The sequence below is a fragment of the Vanellus vanellus genome, assembly GCF_965231255.1.
Source record: "Vanellus vanellus genome assembly, chromosome: 5".
Taxonomy (NCBI): domain Eukaryota; kingdom Metazoa; phylum Chordata; class Aves; order Charadriiformes; family Charadriidae; genus Vanellus; species Vanellus vanellus.
This window is the reverse complement of record NC_138910.1, coordinates 24,905,400-24,921,294: the sequence shown is the minus strand read 5'-3', so window position 1 is coordinate 24,921,294 and position 15,895 is coordinate 24,905,400. Positions and strand designations below refer to the sequence as shown.

At 54.4% G+C, this 15,895-nt stretch overlaps 1 protein-coding gene across 1 annotated transcript; it reads right to left on the bottom strand.

The window, feature by feature from the left end:
• Window positions 1–6,633: 6,633 nt before the first annotated feature.
• Window positions 6,634–8,192, bottom strand: SP9 (Sp9 transcription factor; the record flags this gene model as incomplete). The annotated part of the gene is made up of 2 exons (XM_082483459.1): window positions 6,634–7,992; window positions 8,094–8,192. 2 exons carry the CDS (start codon window positions 8,190–8,192, stop codon window positions 6,634–6,636), a joined length of 1,458 nt encoding a protein of 485 aa, XP_082339585.1.
• Between the last annotated feature and the right edge of the window lie 7,703 nt (window positions 8,193–15,895).

The following is a 15,895-nucleotide window of genomic DNA, read 5'->3' as shown; positions in this document are numbered from 1 at the left end:
CTCTGTCGTTTCAGGGTGGCAGATGGAAGTACATTAGTTAGTGGACAGGTGAAAAGGTGTCACCGTACTCGGTATTCTGGCAAGCAACTTTTTTCCACTCCCCACTCACAGGACAAATGGGACTACCGTTTATTACCAGTCCACTTCTACTTCTTAAAACAGTCACTCTGAAGTTTTTCAATATGACACAGAATGTAATACATGGTGGAAGTGACCTGGCTTATCTCTTAAGCACGTGAATGAGTTTGAAACGGTGAGCCACCGTGAAGGGATGTCACCACCTTCTTTTAAACGCCTTTGGGTTCGGTTGCTCCTGGCGTTCCTGCTGAAGTAGCTGGGAGTTCAAGGGCGTGCACAATCTGGTAGGGTCAGGCCCGAGACTGATGTGCGTGTGCAAGCTCCCATTTAGAAAGAACAGGAGGAGACTGCCAAAACGCCCCTACGAACAGTCTCAACAAAACCTCTTGTGAAGAATTTATTTTCCCTCTGTGTAAGAGAGGACAGAGAGAGTAATGTGTTACAGGAAGAGGCATATTCTGGGAGAACATTTTCGTGTTATGTGCAGCATGAAAGATAGGAGGAATAACCAATAAGTGCTGGAAGGTGCCTCTACTCCAAAGAAAGGTGTCTCACTTACAGGTCTGTCTGATTGTTGTGTGTGTGGCACAGGAGTCCGCCAACTGCAATGCCACTGACTTTGACCTGAAGACGGAAGGACAGCTTGATGTCTATGGTTCTAGGCATTTCTGTGGGCTCTGTTTTTTATTTGTTTGTGTGTAGTTAAGCTGTTTGGTGTGTACCTCTTGCCTTTTCACATAGAAGCCTGGCAAGTGGCACGGGTTTATTGTGACATATGGCCACCACGAGTGAAAATTAAACAAGAAAAAGAGTGATGTTTCAAATGCATCTGTCTCAAAGGCTACCTGTTGAAGAGCTTTGAAACAAAACACTCATCCATGCGACACCTTTCCTGCTTTCAGCGCAGCCCTGACAGCCTTTGGGGAAGGTGGGTGTCGCCCTGCAGGAAGAGGCTCACCGCTCCCGGTGCTTCCCTTCGGCTGGTTTGTGCCACCTCGCCGGTGCGAGAAGCGGCCCTTCGGGACCGCCAAGGGGCGGCTGTGGAAGGGACGGGCCTCCTCCACCGCCGGCGGTGGGCTCAGGCCCTGGTTAGAAGGAGGAGGGTGCGTGTCGCCGGGGGGATGTTCCCGGGGCTGTCCCGGCACAAGCGGCGGGACCCCGCCGGGAGCCCCGGGACGCCGCCGGCCCGGCCCTCAGCGCGGCTGCTCCGCACAGCGCGCCGGGGCCCTGTAGGAGGTGCTGTCGGTTCAGAGATGACGGTAAGAGAGGCTCTTTTTTTCTTTTTCTTTTTTTTTTCCTTTTTTTTTTTTTTTCACCTTAAAAAACGCGGAATAGGGTTAACCCTCTGCCGCACGGTGGGGCTGGGCGGCCGGGGACTGCGGCGCCGTGAGGTGGCTCCCCTCAGCCTGGCGGGGAGGGAGGGACGGACAGACGGACGGACAGACGGACAGACAGACGGACGGACGGGGCCCGGCGGCTCAGCCCTCCGCCGGGGCCGCAGCGGGAGAAGTCGGGGCCGAGGCAGCACCGGCGGCTCCCCGGAGGCTCTAACGGGCGCTTCCCGGCGGGCCGGGGCCGGTGCTCAGCCCCGCGCTGAGGGCCCGGGGAGGCGGGGCAGGGCGGGCTGCCGGCCCCCCCGAGCGGCCCTCGGGGGGGGTGGGCGGCGGAGATCCTCTGTCCCCGGGCCCTCCCGGGCCGCCCTTTTGCTCTGTGTCGTCTTCATCGTCGTCCCACGTCCCCCCCCCTCCCCGGAACCGATCGTTTAAAATTAATTCCGAACCGTAAATTATTACTGCTCCGAAAGTAAATAAACAGGTGACTTCCAGATCAGGTTCCTGCTTGGATCGTTACAATAAATATCCCTGAAGGAAGCTCTCTATTTATGTTGTCATTGATTAATTCTCGCTACCTCATTTGATTTCGATTTAGAACGATTTGATTCTAATTTAATTAGCATGTAATTTGGATGTACATAATTACTGTAATTATGACATTCAGGTAAGGCAGCTTTAGGCTGAAAGGCAATTTCAAATTTTCTAGCAACCTACTTTGTACTAGGAAACGGACAAGGACTTCGCGCCCTGCCATCCAGGTACCAATTAGCACGTCTCGGAAATAGGCACTGCCGCGGGTTTGTGTTAAAACAGCGGCGCGAAGGCGGCGGCGGCGGTGCCGCGCCCGGTGCCCGCCCGGCCGCAGGTGCGGGACCGTCCCGCCCAGCCCAGCCCAGCCCAGCCCAGCCCAGCCCAGCCCAGCTCAGCCGGGCGGTGGGCGGTGAGCGGTGACCCACCCCCGGCGGGGCACCGGCACTCCCCGTTAAGAACCCGCCCCGTCCGGTGAGACGACCCCGCAGCATCCGCGGAGGCGAGCCGGGACACCCCGCCGCCCGCCCGCCGTCTCCCCTCAGGTGGGTGCGCGCTGCCGCCGCGGGCCCCTCTCCCCCAGAAGTTCACCCCCGCCCCTGTCGTGCCCTCCCCCGTTTCCCCCGTCCCGCACCCGGGGCTTGGCCCCGCCGCTCTCCTCTTACACCCACCCTCCTCCCCCTCTGCCGCCGTCGTCGTCAGCCTCTGGCCGCCGCCCGGTCCGCGCAGCTCCGCACCGCCCCCGCGGAGAGCTGCGGCCGCGCCCCCGGGCCCGGCGGCCACCAGCGGGGGTCGGTAGGTGGCGCCCGGGAGCCGCCGCGCCGCCCGGGCCGGGCACCGCCGGGCGCCCCCACCAACCCCGCTGCCGGGCTGGGGATCGGTGGGGTTTGCTTTTTTTTTTTTTTTTTCTTTCCCCCCTCTCTCTTCTTTTTTTAATGTGTTCAGAACGCTATTCCTTGAGGACATTTGTAGCTAAATTATTCTCACTTAAAATAAGCACTTATTGCACCAATTAGGCGAAGGGGCGGGCTTTCTTGCGAGGCTGCCTTCGTCCGCGTTTTGGAAGGGTGGGAGAGGATCTTGGCGGAACAGATAATGGCTGCAAATAAATTACAGCTTCCCGCAGATAAAGTTTCCATTCGAATTGAAAGGCGCAATTAAGAAACCGTCCGGGCACGGGATCGGGTGTTTATATATTATCTCATTAGAAAGAAAACATTAATGTTACCTTTTAAGTGTAAAACGAGCCGTTGGGGCTGTAATTCGCCGCGGGGGGCGGGGGACGCGCTTCCTGCGGACCGGGGACCCAGCGATCGAGTGACACTTACTAAATAATTTCTCCTAGTGTTTTACCTTTGTCCCCGTCGGTCGGTGGTCGCCGTCGCCGGCTGGGTGTTGTTTTTTTTTTAAGCCGCCTTTTAACGGGCTGGAGGAGCCGGGGTGAAGGTGCCGCCGGCGAGGTGCGGGAACGGGAGGGAGACGCGAACGGGAGCTGGGCTCAGGTCCCGGGCAGGCCCCGGGGGCGAGCGGGGCCGAGGCGGCGGGGAGCCCGGCTCTGCCCTCCGCCTCCCTCCCCGCCGGAGCCCGGGAGGGCACCTCTCTCTTCCCCGGTGCTTTCCCGCTCTCGGGTCAGCGCCTTCCCCCTCAAGAGGTGCTGCTTCTGAACTATGGATTCAAAAAGTGAAATCGGGTTTGTTTTTCGGTTCTCGCACCGTCCGTTCTTTAGTTTTTCTTTGTGTAAAAGTTCCCCAGACCATATAATTGCCGCCAACACGTACGAAAGAATGGTGTCGTTTATTTTTAAAAAGGTGACATGCTTTCTATTTTCCCGGTTAAACGAACCGGCTCTGCGGCCCAGGGCTGCTCCCTCCTTCGTTCCTGGGGAGTCTGTAAGTGATGGACGTGGTCTGACCCGAAGGGGCAAAGGCAATGCAAAGAGGTCCTTGATCATTGAGCTGAGAATTGTAACCCCGGCCTGGCAGAAACTGGACCTGGATGGTTTCCTTTGATGTGTTTTATTATAAATCGAAAACAAAGCTGACTTTCTGCCCAGCACCCCGCGCGGGTGCATTCCTCCGCTGCCCCAACACCACCCGGCAGGGAGGGGAGCCGCGTCCCGCCGCCCCACAGCTCAGCCCGCTGTTTATTTTACCTCTGCCCCAGCACGTCCCCCTCTCCCTCCTGCCCCGGGTCTTCCCTCCCCCCCTCTCCCCTCCCCTGCCCTGCCCTGCCCGCCGGGAAACCCGCCGGCACCCAGCCGCCGGCGGGGCGGGGGCGAAAAGGGACGGTGCCGGGATGCTTTCGGCCAAAAAAAATCCGGAGCGGGTCTCCGGGAGAGGTGCCGCCGGCAGACCAGAGGCGAGGTGCATCTCCCCCGGAGGCTTCCTTCCCCCTGACCGCCCAACGGCCCGCCGGGCTCCCGCCGCCGCGGGGCAGAGGCGGTGTCGGTGCTGCCCGGTCGCTTTTGTGCAACAGTGGGGCGGCGGAGGTGGGACGCCGTTATTAGTATTCACGGCAGATGTATTTTTCTTTAACGCAACGTCTTTATTCCAGTTGGTGGCCGGCAGCAGAATCCGTTTCCCGATGTTATTTGCATTCCCTGTTTTATGGAGGATTAAAATATTTGTATTCCTCCAATCTGTATCAGGCAGACTAAATTAACTTTTTTTTTTTTCCTCTCGCCCCCCCCCCTTTTTTTTTAATAACACAATTATCTCATTTAACAATTTGCCTTTAAAAAAATACTGTGGCTGTTAGGTTGGTGGTCAGGAGACAAAGGGAGTGAAAATAATTTTCATTTCAATAATTGCCTTCTGGTCAATTTAACTGTGCCTTATTTTGAAAGAGCCTGTCTAAATGAGATTCCTGTCCCAAATGTGTTCCCAGGCCTTAGCCCAGCCTTTAATTATTCCTGAGTTTTTTTTCTTCAGAATAAGACGCTGCACTGAGTAATCACAAAGAAGTCAGAGAGCATCCTTGAACCTTTTCAATAGCAGAGCCACTGATATTCAAATAACATGCAAGGACCATTTGACTGCATGGGGACATAAGCATTTCCAATTCACTATTTGCATAGATCAACTGTCTTTGAAAAGGAAAGGAGCAGTTGTCTTCCATAACATTAAAAAGCCTAGTTATCAAATCAAGTGCTTAGTTTGGGGCTTTTAAAACGTTTACATTTTATCTCAGGTTGCCCTTTACCGTTTGACATGCAAATTTGGTGCAGTTAATTTGGACAATTAAAAGGATCTTCAAGGGAGCTTTGTCACCGAGAATATTCGGAGTTTTCCCCGTGGACCAGCTGAGATAAAGTTGGCCAGAACAAATGATGTCTAGGAGATTAATTAGATATTTGATAAGACATGAATCCCTAATAAGGGAATACAAGGCACAGGGGGCTGCTGTGTGCTCTAAGTCAAAATTAATAACATTTAACAAGATTTTCATTTAGGCATGAAATGTCTTTTCCGGAGTATTGACTCTAGCGATTTATTCCCCCGAGATCACCTCCCAACCCAGGCAGCCTTGTGGCGCTAAAGGCTTTTTAAATTAAATAAATAGTTCCTTAGCACAGTTCGGTTTCCCTCGATTTTGGGGCCGGTTTCACTCAAGGCGCTTAGGGCTCGGCACAGTTCCCGGCTGGTGGAGCGGGGCTCGGACTCGGTTTAAATTTGGGTTTAAAAAAAAAAAATAAACCAAAACTGAGACGGTTTGAAGAGAGGGACCGGAGCGATTCAGTGCGCCCGGCTCGTGGGCCGGCTCCTTCCCCTCCCGGCTATCAACGCCTGTCGTAATTTTTAATCACAGTCACTCTAAGGAGGACCGGGAGGGGTACGAGGGCTCTCGCTAAAATCCTGACCCCTGCGAGGGCTGGGCGGGGGGATGGAGGGGGCACGAAGAAGAACAAACCCGTAAGTATATTGTTCAGAGTCCTTTAATAATACCAAAATGAAAATATGTCAAGGTTTGTTTGTTTTGTTTGTGTTTTTTTTTTTTTCTCCATACAGATAAACGCATTAAATTTCTTTAAGAGACCTTAACTTACGTGTGTCTGAGTGAAATGTTAACTCAACATTTTAAATATCTTTTACATATATACTGACTTCCACAAAGTGCATCAGAAATTTAAAATAATAATAATTAAAAAAAGAACCAAAACCCCCAAAACCTCCCTGAATTTCAGGAATTCACCAATAAAAAATAAAATTTAAAAAAGAAAATCCCCAACCCCCCTATCAGATCAACATTTACAAGAAAAATAAGCGAACACGATCTGGTTTTCTTTTTTTTTTTTCTCTCGGTTTTTTTTTTTTTGAACCCTATTTATACAGATGTTTATGAGATACAGAGGAACCGTCTCGGACTTGCAGTTGGATTTCTCACCTGAAGCCTCTCTTAGGATGCTTTCCTGCTTTCCTTCCAATAGAACGAGAAGAGGAGGAAGAAAAAAAAAAAAAAAAAAAAAAAGGAAAACGGAAGAAAGTGTCACTCGGTACCTACTGGCCGGGCGGGATGGGACGGGACGGGGCGGGACGGGAGGGGACCGGCCGCGCCTCTCCGGCCCCGCCACCCGCGGCTCCGGGCGCCCTCTCGGCGTCGGGCGTCCCTCCGGCCGGCGCGGCGCAGAGTCCGGTCGGCTACCGGGGCTCACCGTCGGGTGGCGGGGACCGGGCGGCGCTGCCCCCCCCTCCCCCTAGGAGTCTCCGGGCCCCGCGGTAGGTTCCTTGCCCGGTCCGCGGGCGGCGGCGCCCACCCCCTCGTGCAGGATGAGGTCGGGGGACTCGGAGCGCGGCGTCTCCAGGTTGCTGGCGTCCGTGTCGCTGTCGCTGCCCTTTTTGCCCCCGCCGCCCCCGTTGTGCGTTTTGATGTGTTTGCTCAGGTGGTCGCTGCGCATGAAGCGCTTGTTGCAGACGGGGCAGGCGAAGCGCTTCTCGCCCGTGTGAGTCCGCAGGTGCCGCTGCAGCTCGTCGGAGCGGGTGAAGCGCTTCCCGCAGAAGAGCCAGTTGCAGACGAAGGGCCGCTCGCCCGTGTGCCAGCGCAGGTGCGCCTTCAGGTGCGAGGTCTTGCCGTAGACCTTGCCGCAGCCGGGGATGTGGCAGCTGTGCAGCCCCTTGCGCCGCAGGCTGGCCCCCGCCGGCCCCAGCCGCTCGGCCTCCTGGCAGTTGGGGCAGTCGCAGGTGGCGCGGCCCGAGTAGCGGCGGGCGGAGCGGGCCGAGCCGCCCCCGGCGGCGGCGGCGGCGGCGCCCGAGATCATGGCGCTGGCCGCCGCCACCGCCGCGCTGGAGTCCGTGTAGGAGGGCAGCACGGGCTTGAAGCCCTCCTGGGTGAGCAGGTGCTGGCTGGTGGAGAGCAGGTGCGAGGCGGCCGTGGAGCCCAGGCCGGTGGAGCTGAAGGCGGAGTGGGTGAGGGAGCTGAAGTCGGGGTTGTAGGTGCCCAGCTGGGAGTGCAGCGAGGCCTGGGGGGCGCCCGAGTGCAGCGAGCTCTGCAGCCCCCCCGCCGGGTTCTGCACCTCCAGCCAGGAGCCCGGGTTGGTGTGCACGTCCCACCAGGAGGAGGCCGCCCCGTTGGCCACCTCGCCCGCCGAGAGCGTGGAGTGGAAGCCGGACTTGTACCAGGACTCGTAGGGGTGCGCCATGCCCACCCGCGGGTAGAGGCTCTCGGCCGCCGAGCTGTGCACTTTGGAGATGAAGGCCGACTGCCCGCCGGGCTCCTGCGGGGACACGCCCGCCGCCGCCGCCGCCGAGTTGGAGAAGAGGCCGCCGTAGTCGCTGCTGAAGGCCGAGGAGGTGGGCGAGGTGGAGGCCAGGCAGAAGGCGCTGTTGGCCGTGCCCGTGCCGCTGGCCAGTCCGCTGGAGCCCCTGCTCGTGGCCACCGTGAAGCCCGAGAGGCTGGAGCCCAGGTTGCAGCTGGAGGTGGAGCGTTTCCAGGGGTGGAAGCCCCCTTTGGCGAAGGCGCTGGACTCAGGCAGGGTGGTCAGGGGGCTGGTGTTGCCGATCTTGTTGCAGGTGGCGGCCAGCATGGCCAGGGGAGTCGTTCCAAATCTCGGCTCTTCCTGCGGGAGAGACAAAGCCGGCCCGTCAAGCCTCTCGCCCCTTGCCGCCTCGCCAGGCTCCCGCGGGGACGCGGGTGGAACGGCGGCGCGACCGGCGGCACCGCGGAAAAGTTTCCTCCTATTTCGGAGGAAGGCTCCAGCCCTGCCCCGCTCGGCACGACTCGTTTTCCGACGGGGACCGCTCTGGGCGCCCGAGGCATTCACATCGGAAGCGGATCCCGGCGGGGACGAGCGACACGCGTGTTCCCAGAGGGCGGCTCGGGACGCCCCGCGCAGCCTCGGGCTGCTGGAGCCTCCCGCCGGGAAACCGAAAATCCCCCGGGAAAACGAAACGCGGCGTCTCCTCGAACCCACCGTACCGGAGCGGCGGAAAAACGAGACGGCAGAGAGGTGAGCGGGGCGCGGAGCCTCCCGACCGGCGCCGCTCGCGGAGCTGAGCTACCGAAAAATCTTTGGAAATTTACCGTAGCACTTCGAGTTAAAAAAAAGGGGGGGGGGGGACGGACAAAAAATAAGAGAGGGAAAACAAAACAAAGCGCAAGCAGCCCGACATCTCTCCGGCCAGGCGAGTTTTCAGACTAAACTCGTTGCGAGCGACCCGACGGGGACCCGCGGCGCAATCCCCCCGAGGCGGGCCGGCATCGCCCCTCGCCCACGGGGTCAGCGCGGTGATGTGCGGGAAGGGGCAGCCGCGACGCGGCGGCAGCAACAGTTTTCCCAGAGGGCAGCGAAGCCGCCGCCGCCACCGCGCGCGGCGGGAAGCGCGCGGTGCTGACTTACCCCGAGGATAGACGTAGCCATAGCACGTCCCTGGGCTGGGCGGTGGGGCGGAGGGGGACGGCGCTCGGTGTGCGCCCCGCGCTGCCCGGCGGCACCGAGGACACTCCGGCTCGGCGGGGCTAAACTCTGCCTAAGTGCGGGCAGCGCCCGCTTTGAAGTACCGCTGGCGGCGGCGCTCGCCCAATGAGGGCGCGGGCGGAGCGGGCCGGAGCGGGCCGGCAGCCAATCAGGGCTGCGCGGAGGTTGCCGGCGCCGGGGCTGCGGGGCGCGTGCCAGTCAGCGCGCGGGGAGAAAACTCCCCGCTCCGGACTGCGGCGGTGGCGCCGCAATTAACTACAAAAACCACCGGGCGGGTGGCAGCGGGGGGGGGGGGGGGGAGGGTGGTTTTGGAAGGGGGTGACTCCCGAACGGGAGACGTGCGGCCGTGGGGGGACGGGGGGGGACTGCCCCCCGGCCGGCTGCGGGAGGAGAAGGCGCAGAGGGCTGGAGTGGAGAGCGGGGGTCGGCGGCGGAGGGCTGATGGTGTCACGCCTGACGCCGTTCCGCCGCCGCCGCCGGTAAACTGTGCGGGAGGTGCCCATGTCCCCCCCGCTGCTCGCTCCGTCACCTGCCGCTCTCCCTTCCAGCGAACCGTACCTGCTTTTGCTTTATTCAACAGGCCCTTTTTGCTCCTTTTACAGGCCGTTTGGTCCGTGTTGGATACGAATAACCTGACGGCACCTAACGACGTTTTATGAAAAAAAAAAAAAAAGAAACCCCCAAAACATTAATTTGGGGAGGGGGAGGTTTGCTTTGCTGAATACTTGAAGTGATTCCGGGCACAACGTATTTCTTACTTTCTTTGCAAAAGGAACCGGGGAGGCAAAGCGCCAAAAAAAAAAAAAAAGAAAAAGAAAATACAAATAAAAAAAAAATCCCTTGTCCCTTGGCGGGGAACCGACAGGGATCCCTGTGCTGTCATACCGGGGCGGGAGGGGGGACGAGGGGCATATGACATCCTGTCGCTTAAGAGAGAGGATTTTTATATTAGAGAGTAATCCCCGGCAAAAATACTTTGAAAGTCAAATTCGCAGCCTGCAGCACGTTTCCCAAGCCTCACACACCCCCGTGGAAGCAGGGCTGGGAATGGCAGAAGGCTTTGCTCCCTCCTAAGCAGCGCTCGGGCACTGCTGGAATAAGCCTCCCCCAGGACTTGCCCGTGGCCTCTGCGCTGTGCGCTCCGCACGCCCAGTGAGCGACAGAGACTTTACCTGCGCTCTGCCCGTGCGAAATGTAAGTCCAAACCTCGGCTCCTCAACGTCTTGCGAGCTAGTCCCTTTGGTTTGTAATTATCGGAGGCTTCTCAAGCCATTGGCTCGACCCGGCCCGTAGTGTGTCCGCGGAAGGGGAATAAGGCGAGCAACTTTTTTTCCCGTTGCCGCCGTCTCTGTGAGGCTGGGAACGGGAGGGAGCTTCGCCCTCCCGCTTCTGCCGTCCCCAGCGCGGCTGGGGACGGGGCTGAGCCAGAAATGCGAGTGCGTTCAAGCAACGCCGGGTGCTCGCTCTGCATTTCAGTCAATATTTCCTTCTCCTCGGTGCCGCCTCAGCCATCCAGTGTAAAAACCTCCCGGCAGATGCAAAACAGGCATCGCTGAGGAGCGAGATGGAGAAACCGCGAATTTGAGAGGATTTCGCTTTTCTTTTCTTGTTTTGATACTATTATTACTAATTATTATTTTTTTCGTGCTTAAATAAGGCGGGCATTGCGTTTTGTTGCACATACGCGTTATGCAACCTGCAGGACGCCTGCCTCGCTAGGCGAGGATGTCCCTGGAGATTCTCTTTGATTTTAAACGTCTAAGGCTATTTTCAAAGGGCGCTCGCCTTTTTTTGTCGCCGCGTTATTAAGCAGCGATTCGGGGCAGTCGGAGGAAAATACTGTTCTGCGCTTAATTCTTTCCACATTGACTCGCAGCCAGCGCAGGGGTCCGGGCAGCGCGCTGCAAAGCCTTTTTTTCTCCGAAAAGGTCTGCCCGGAGCACATCATAAGCGGCGGCTTTACCCAGGGGGGCTGTAGCGCTCGACGGGTGGAGGCGATTGAAAGGCGGTGGCGGGGGGGGAGCGACACACAACCCCCGCGGGCGAGGCGAGGAGTCCGACAGGGGCAGCCGGGAGCAATCGCCCAACAGGTGACTCCTTCCTTCCTTCCTTCCTTTCCTTCCTTCCTTTCCTTCCTTCCTTCCTTCCCTCCTTCCTTCCTCCGGGGGGAAAACCCGCGCCTTCCCAGGAGCCTGCCGAGGTGGTCGTCAAGTGGCAGCGAGGCGCTTCTGGCCAACCCCGGGGCGGCGGAGGGGGGGGGGGGGGGGGAGGAGGGAGGAGGAGGAGGGGGAGAAAGAGGGTCTTTCCCCTCTCCTTGGGGAAAGTCATAAATAAAATCAGGCTGGAAGGCAGATCGAGAGCGTGACGTTTAAAAATGTTGCCTCCACATCAGCGAGTAAAGGCATCCGCTGCCCGCTTGCGCTCCCGCAGCAAAGTAGGGTTTCTGTTGTGCCTGAAGGCAGCCGGATGGCTCTGCCTGCCTTCCATCCATCCATCCATCCATCCATCCATCTAGCCAGCTATCCAGCTACCTCCTCGCCCCCTTTGTAGTCGGAAAAGTAAGGAAAAGCCGCAGGAGCGAGGCAGGCGGTGGAGAGGCTGAAGCGAATGGCGGCGGAAGGGGGGGAACGCTGCTCAAATCTTTAGGGGGTCAAGCGTTTTCTGCCAGATTTTTTCATCCTCCCCAAATCGAGTTTTTAAACAAAGATCAATGTGTTATGCTAAAGTGTTGAGCTGACTGTTAAAACATTTGGGGGGATAATGACAATGTAACAAAGGCCTGGTTTGGAGTGAATCATCACCCTTTTAAAAGTTAAAGCAATTTTCAGGAGAATAGCTTTCAGCAAATGCTTTACATTATTCAAAACGGCCAAATAATGCTCTATTATAGCGCCTGAATGCTGCCAGTCAGCCCATAAGTGCAATTTGTGCAAAGGCTCGGTGCCTTATCTCCACTTCTTTATAAAGAGGTGAATATAAAACAATTTCTTCCAAACCCAGACAGAGAGCACGAAAATTGCTTCCCTTTCTGCAATCAGGGCAATTTAACTGGAGTGCAATTAGCACTATTAAATGTCGATTCTGCATAAACAAATCTGACTAAGAAGCGAAAGTGGGGTGAGAACCTCATATAAACTGAAACTGATTTTTTAAAATTATGTATCCGGGTCCTTTACAATTGATCCGTGACGTTTTCATCTCGGAATATATTTACATCATAAATACATTACGGTTAAATCAACATAAATCTTAAAAAAAAAATCTCAATATGAATACTAATAAAGAAGAATAGCCTAATTAAATGCAACAGTTCGCTTCCTTTGAACAATATTGTTTCCCATCTTCCCTTTACGCGTGTCTTTTGATCTGTGCAACTACTAAAGTTGCTGTCTTTAGGAGGTAAAGCTGGGAAACAATTTGTTCATTAAGCTGATTGGGAGGCTCCTGGGTTCATATTCAAGAGCGTCAGATGAAATGGCTCTTCTGTTCAAACAGAGCTCCGGGAAAGAACTGCCAAATATTTTCCAAATAAATCGATTTAGCAGCAGTTAAATGTAAGGTTGCTGTACAATTTCCCCCGAATCCTAGGAGAAGCACGGAGTTTTACACATGGATGGCACGGGTGGGGAAGGGGCAAACCCTTCCAAGTTCAAGAGAAGCAGCCTCATTTTCTGCCAAACAGAAGGGACGTCGGCAGGAAACAGGCAAACTGCTCATCGCCCAGATAAATAATTGCGTCCCGCTAGATTTTTTTTTTTTTTTTTAAGCAACAGGACTTCCGTGCGAACCCTCCTCTCTCTCTCAATTACACTTTTCATTTACGTGATCTAGAAACCACCATTGATTATCTGAGCGACGCAGAGGGGGACCTGGTGATAAATTAATAACTTCAGTTAAGAAAAGGCTTCCCCACTATTCTGCCCAAGAGTAGATATGAAAAGGGGGAAGGAGATATAGAGCTGGTCTTAAAATACAGACCTTGGTGCCTGTTGAGTCCACTGAATTCTTTCTGCTGTAGAGTTTTTCATTTGTGGGTAAGGATGGAGTGCAGCTTTTGATTAGAAGGAAATATTTTCTAGTTAATAAAAAGGGAAGGAGCACTGGGATCAAATAGATCATGGAAATTAAATGTAAATTATGGCACTCTCCAACAATTTCTGCTGGAGCTTTCATACGATGTTTGTTTCAGAGCGCACTCCCCCCTCCGCCTGCCCCTGCCCACGGAGCCCCGAGGTGGAGCACCGGATTGGGCTTTCATCTGTTCCTCGATCTTTAAGGTGAGACTGTTTAGGAGTAACAGGGCGACCCATATTACCCTGCGTTTAAAAAAACCTGCACGGTAGTTTTAGAAATCCTCTCGTCTGCTGAGCGCAGTCAAAAACCTGTCTGCGGAACTAATTCTCTTCCGCTAAATTTATTTGGACCATGTATTTTAAACCTCCCTTGTTCTGTTTATCTCAGCCGAAGACACGTTAACAATTCAAGGGAAGACTAGTGTCAAAGGAAGGAAGGTGACTGCAGGCTGTATGATGATTTTAATTACTACAATTATTGGAAGATTATTCAACAGCATCATAGATTTGTTTTCTGCCTTGGTAGGAAAGTCTGAGGAACATTGTGTGAGGAACATTGTACGAGGATTTTATCTCTTGGTTCACGTGCGTTCCAGTGCTGGTGTGATATAGAGGTTAGACTGCAGCAGGTTTGAAATTCAGCCAGTTCGTAAAGGTTTCTCAAAATGAAGGTGTTTCTAAATAGAAGGAGTTTAATTAGTAAACGGTCGGACCCACGTTTATAGAGCGTAAAACCACCTTTTCGCACAAGTCTATTAAAGAAGCTCCGATGACTTGGTAATTAGGTGTGCCTTTTAAGCGGAGGAGCAGTGGCCACCAGCGTTGGCTTGGCGGTCCTGCGGCAGCAGGTCGCAGCCCGCCCGGTTGCCCGGCGCCCCGGCCGCTGCCCGGGGGCTGCCCGGGGAAGCGGCAGCAGCCGGCGGGGGGGCGGGAGAGCGGGCTCGCCAGAGCATCCTCACAACAGGAGAGACCCCCGTCCCCGCATTCCTCCTCCTATCCCGCTTCTGACACCGTCCCCGCTTTCTGCATCCCATTTTTAGCCAGGCATGACTCAGAATGTTGGTTGTGATTAAGCAGGCTGTCTATCTGCAGATAGAGATATGTGGGAGCGTAATAGGCAGGATGATTGACATTACAAAGTTCTCTTCGGTCCACAATGACCAATAAATCCTCCTGCAGGTTTCGCCCGTTAATGAACTGCTGCTTTGGAAGAGGAAAATACGCTGGACGCCCTCACCCCTTATTCGTATGTTCCCCTCTCCCCCCTCCCCCTGTCCTGGGATTAGGGTGAGGAAAGACGGGGAACCGTTCATTGTGCTCCTTCTGTGTTCTGTAATTACTGGAGCTCAGGCTTAAGGTGAATTTCAGCTCAGATCATGAACCATTTCACGTTCAAATGCAAGCTTGCAGTACTTTCCTAGTGGCAATTAGGAGCCTATTACAAGCCATTAGATTGATCAATGTACCTTAAACAATGTGAATGATTTATATGGCAAAGAAAAAAACCTTCTTACATCCATTGTACTGTTCCAGCGACCAACCTGGCCCTGTGTCTCCATTCATCACTGCTTTAAAACAACAAAAGCGATTTATTTAGAAAACTTACATGCAAAGAAACAGGCTCAATTCCTTCGTCTAGAAGGGTATCTGAGCTTTATCTGTCTTTATTGTCAAGAGATGTAGGCTGGAAGAATTCAGGCATATGGGGGGAGGAGGGGAGAGGTGGATTTGTTAGCTTCCAAACGGATTAATTCACCTTGTACCTGAAAGAAGGAAACAAAGAGATTCCTGACTGCTTCCTAAATAAACCCCTAATCTGCTGTGCATATGCAACGCAAGGAGGAGAGCAGTGGCTTACATGTGTGTTTGACAAAGTGTTTGGGTAGCTTTTTGTAGCCTTTTAATGACTTCGGGGACACAAGCCACGAGCCCTGGAAGTTCCAAGGCAGCTACGGAGCAGAGAACGGGCTGAGCCGTGCCAGGTGATGGAGGAAGGGGGTATGTGCAGCTTTCTTCACCACGGATAATTATTCTAACCATTCTACGATGAAGAAATTACAAACTCTCAGCTGCCATCAAAGCCAGAGAAGCCACCCTGTAGGCCTTGGGTCTGTTTGTATTTGTCTCCTTTCAGAAGACCCAGGGAACCTCTCGCGCCTGGGAAATCCCTCCCAACTCCTGGCAGCCCCAAAGTGAGGAGCTGGGAGAGGCTGGTGACTTTGTGCTTGTCAGCAATTTGTTAAGGGTACAGAGATTCAGGTTGGAAGGAATAGGACTATGTTTTGCCATTCGTTCAATGGACGGCCTCTGTTTCTCCGGTTTTCCTTACCTTTTTGCTAACCTTATTCAACTTGCTACTTAGCACTGCAAAATTACTGTCCTCTCTGTAGCTACAAAGTGACTGAATGAATCTTTGGCTTGGTGTCAAACAGGTCTGACATGTTCTGAATTCAAACCACGGAATTACCCCCCCTCCCCGTGAACTAACTAAACCATTCTTTAAAATGGGACTTTGATGACAACAGTGTAACTGGTGACAGTGTTTGTTAGAAACTCCCTCAAAACATCTGTAAGTCTTAGTTCAGCCGAAAATTTATCTGCAGATAGCACACTAGAGAGAATGTTGTTAATTTAAGATCCCAATTATCATTTGTGTTTCAGTAACAGTCTGATCTGGTTTCTACATTCTGGTCCCTGGAAATTGCTGCAATGCTTGTCAAAAGTCACCATTTCATCCTGTCGTTTCCTGCGAGGAGGTAAGCAGGTAGTGCTTCAGCACAGGTACAAAGAAACGAAACAAGGGATGGGTGTGAAGTCCTGCCAAGAGGTACGGTGCTTTTGTTACAAAGCAGAGATGCAGGCACTTCAGAATCTGATTTTCCAAGTTGCCTGTATGAGCTTGAGACTATTCACTTACTTGTCTAGTTACCAGCTGCTTGTTTTCTTGATACAAAGGGATTAGTAAAACACAA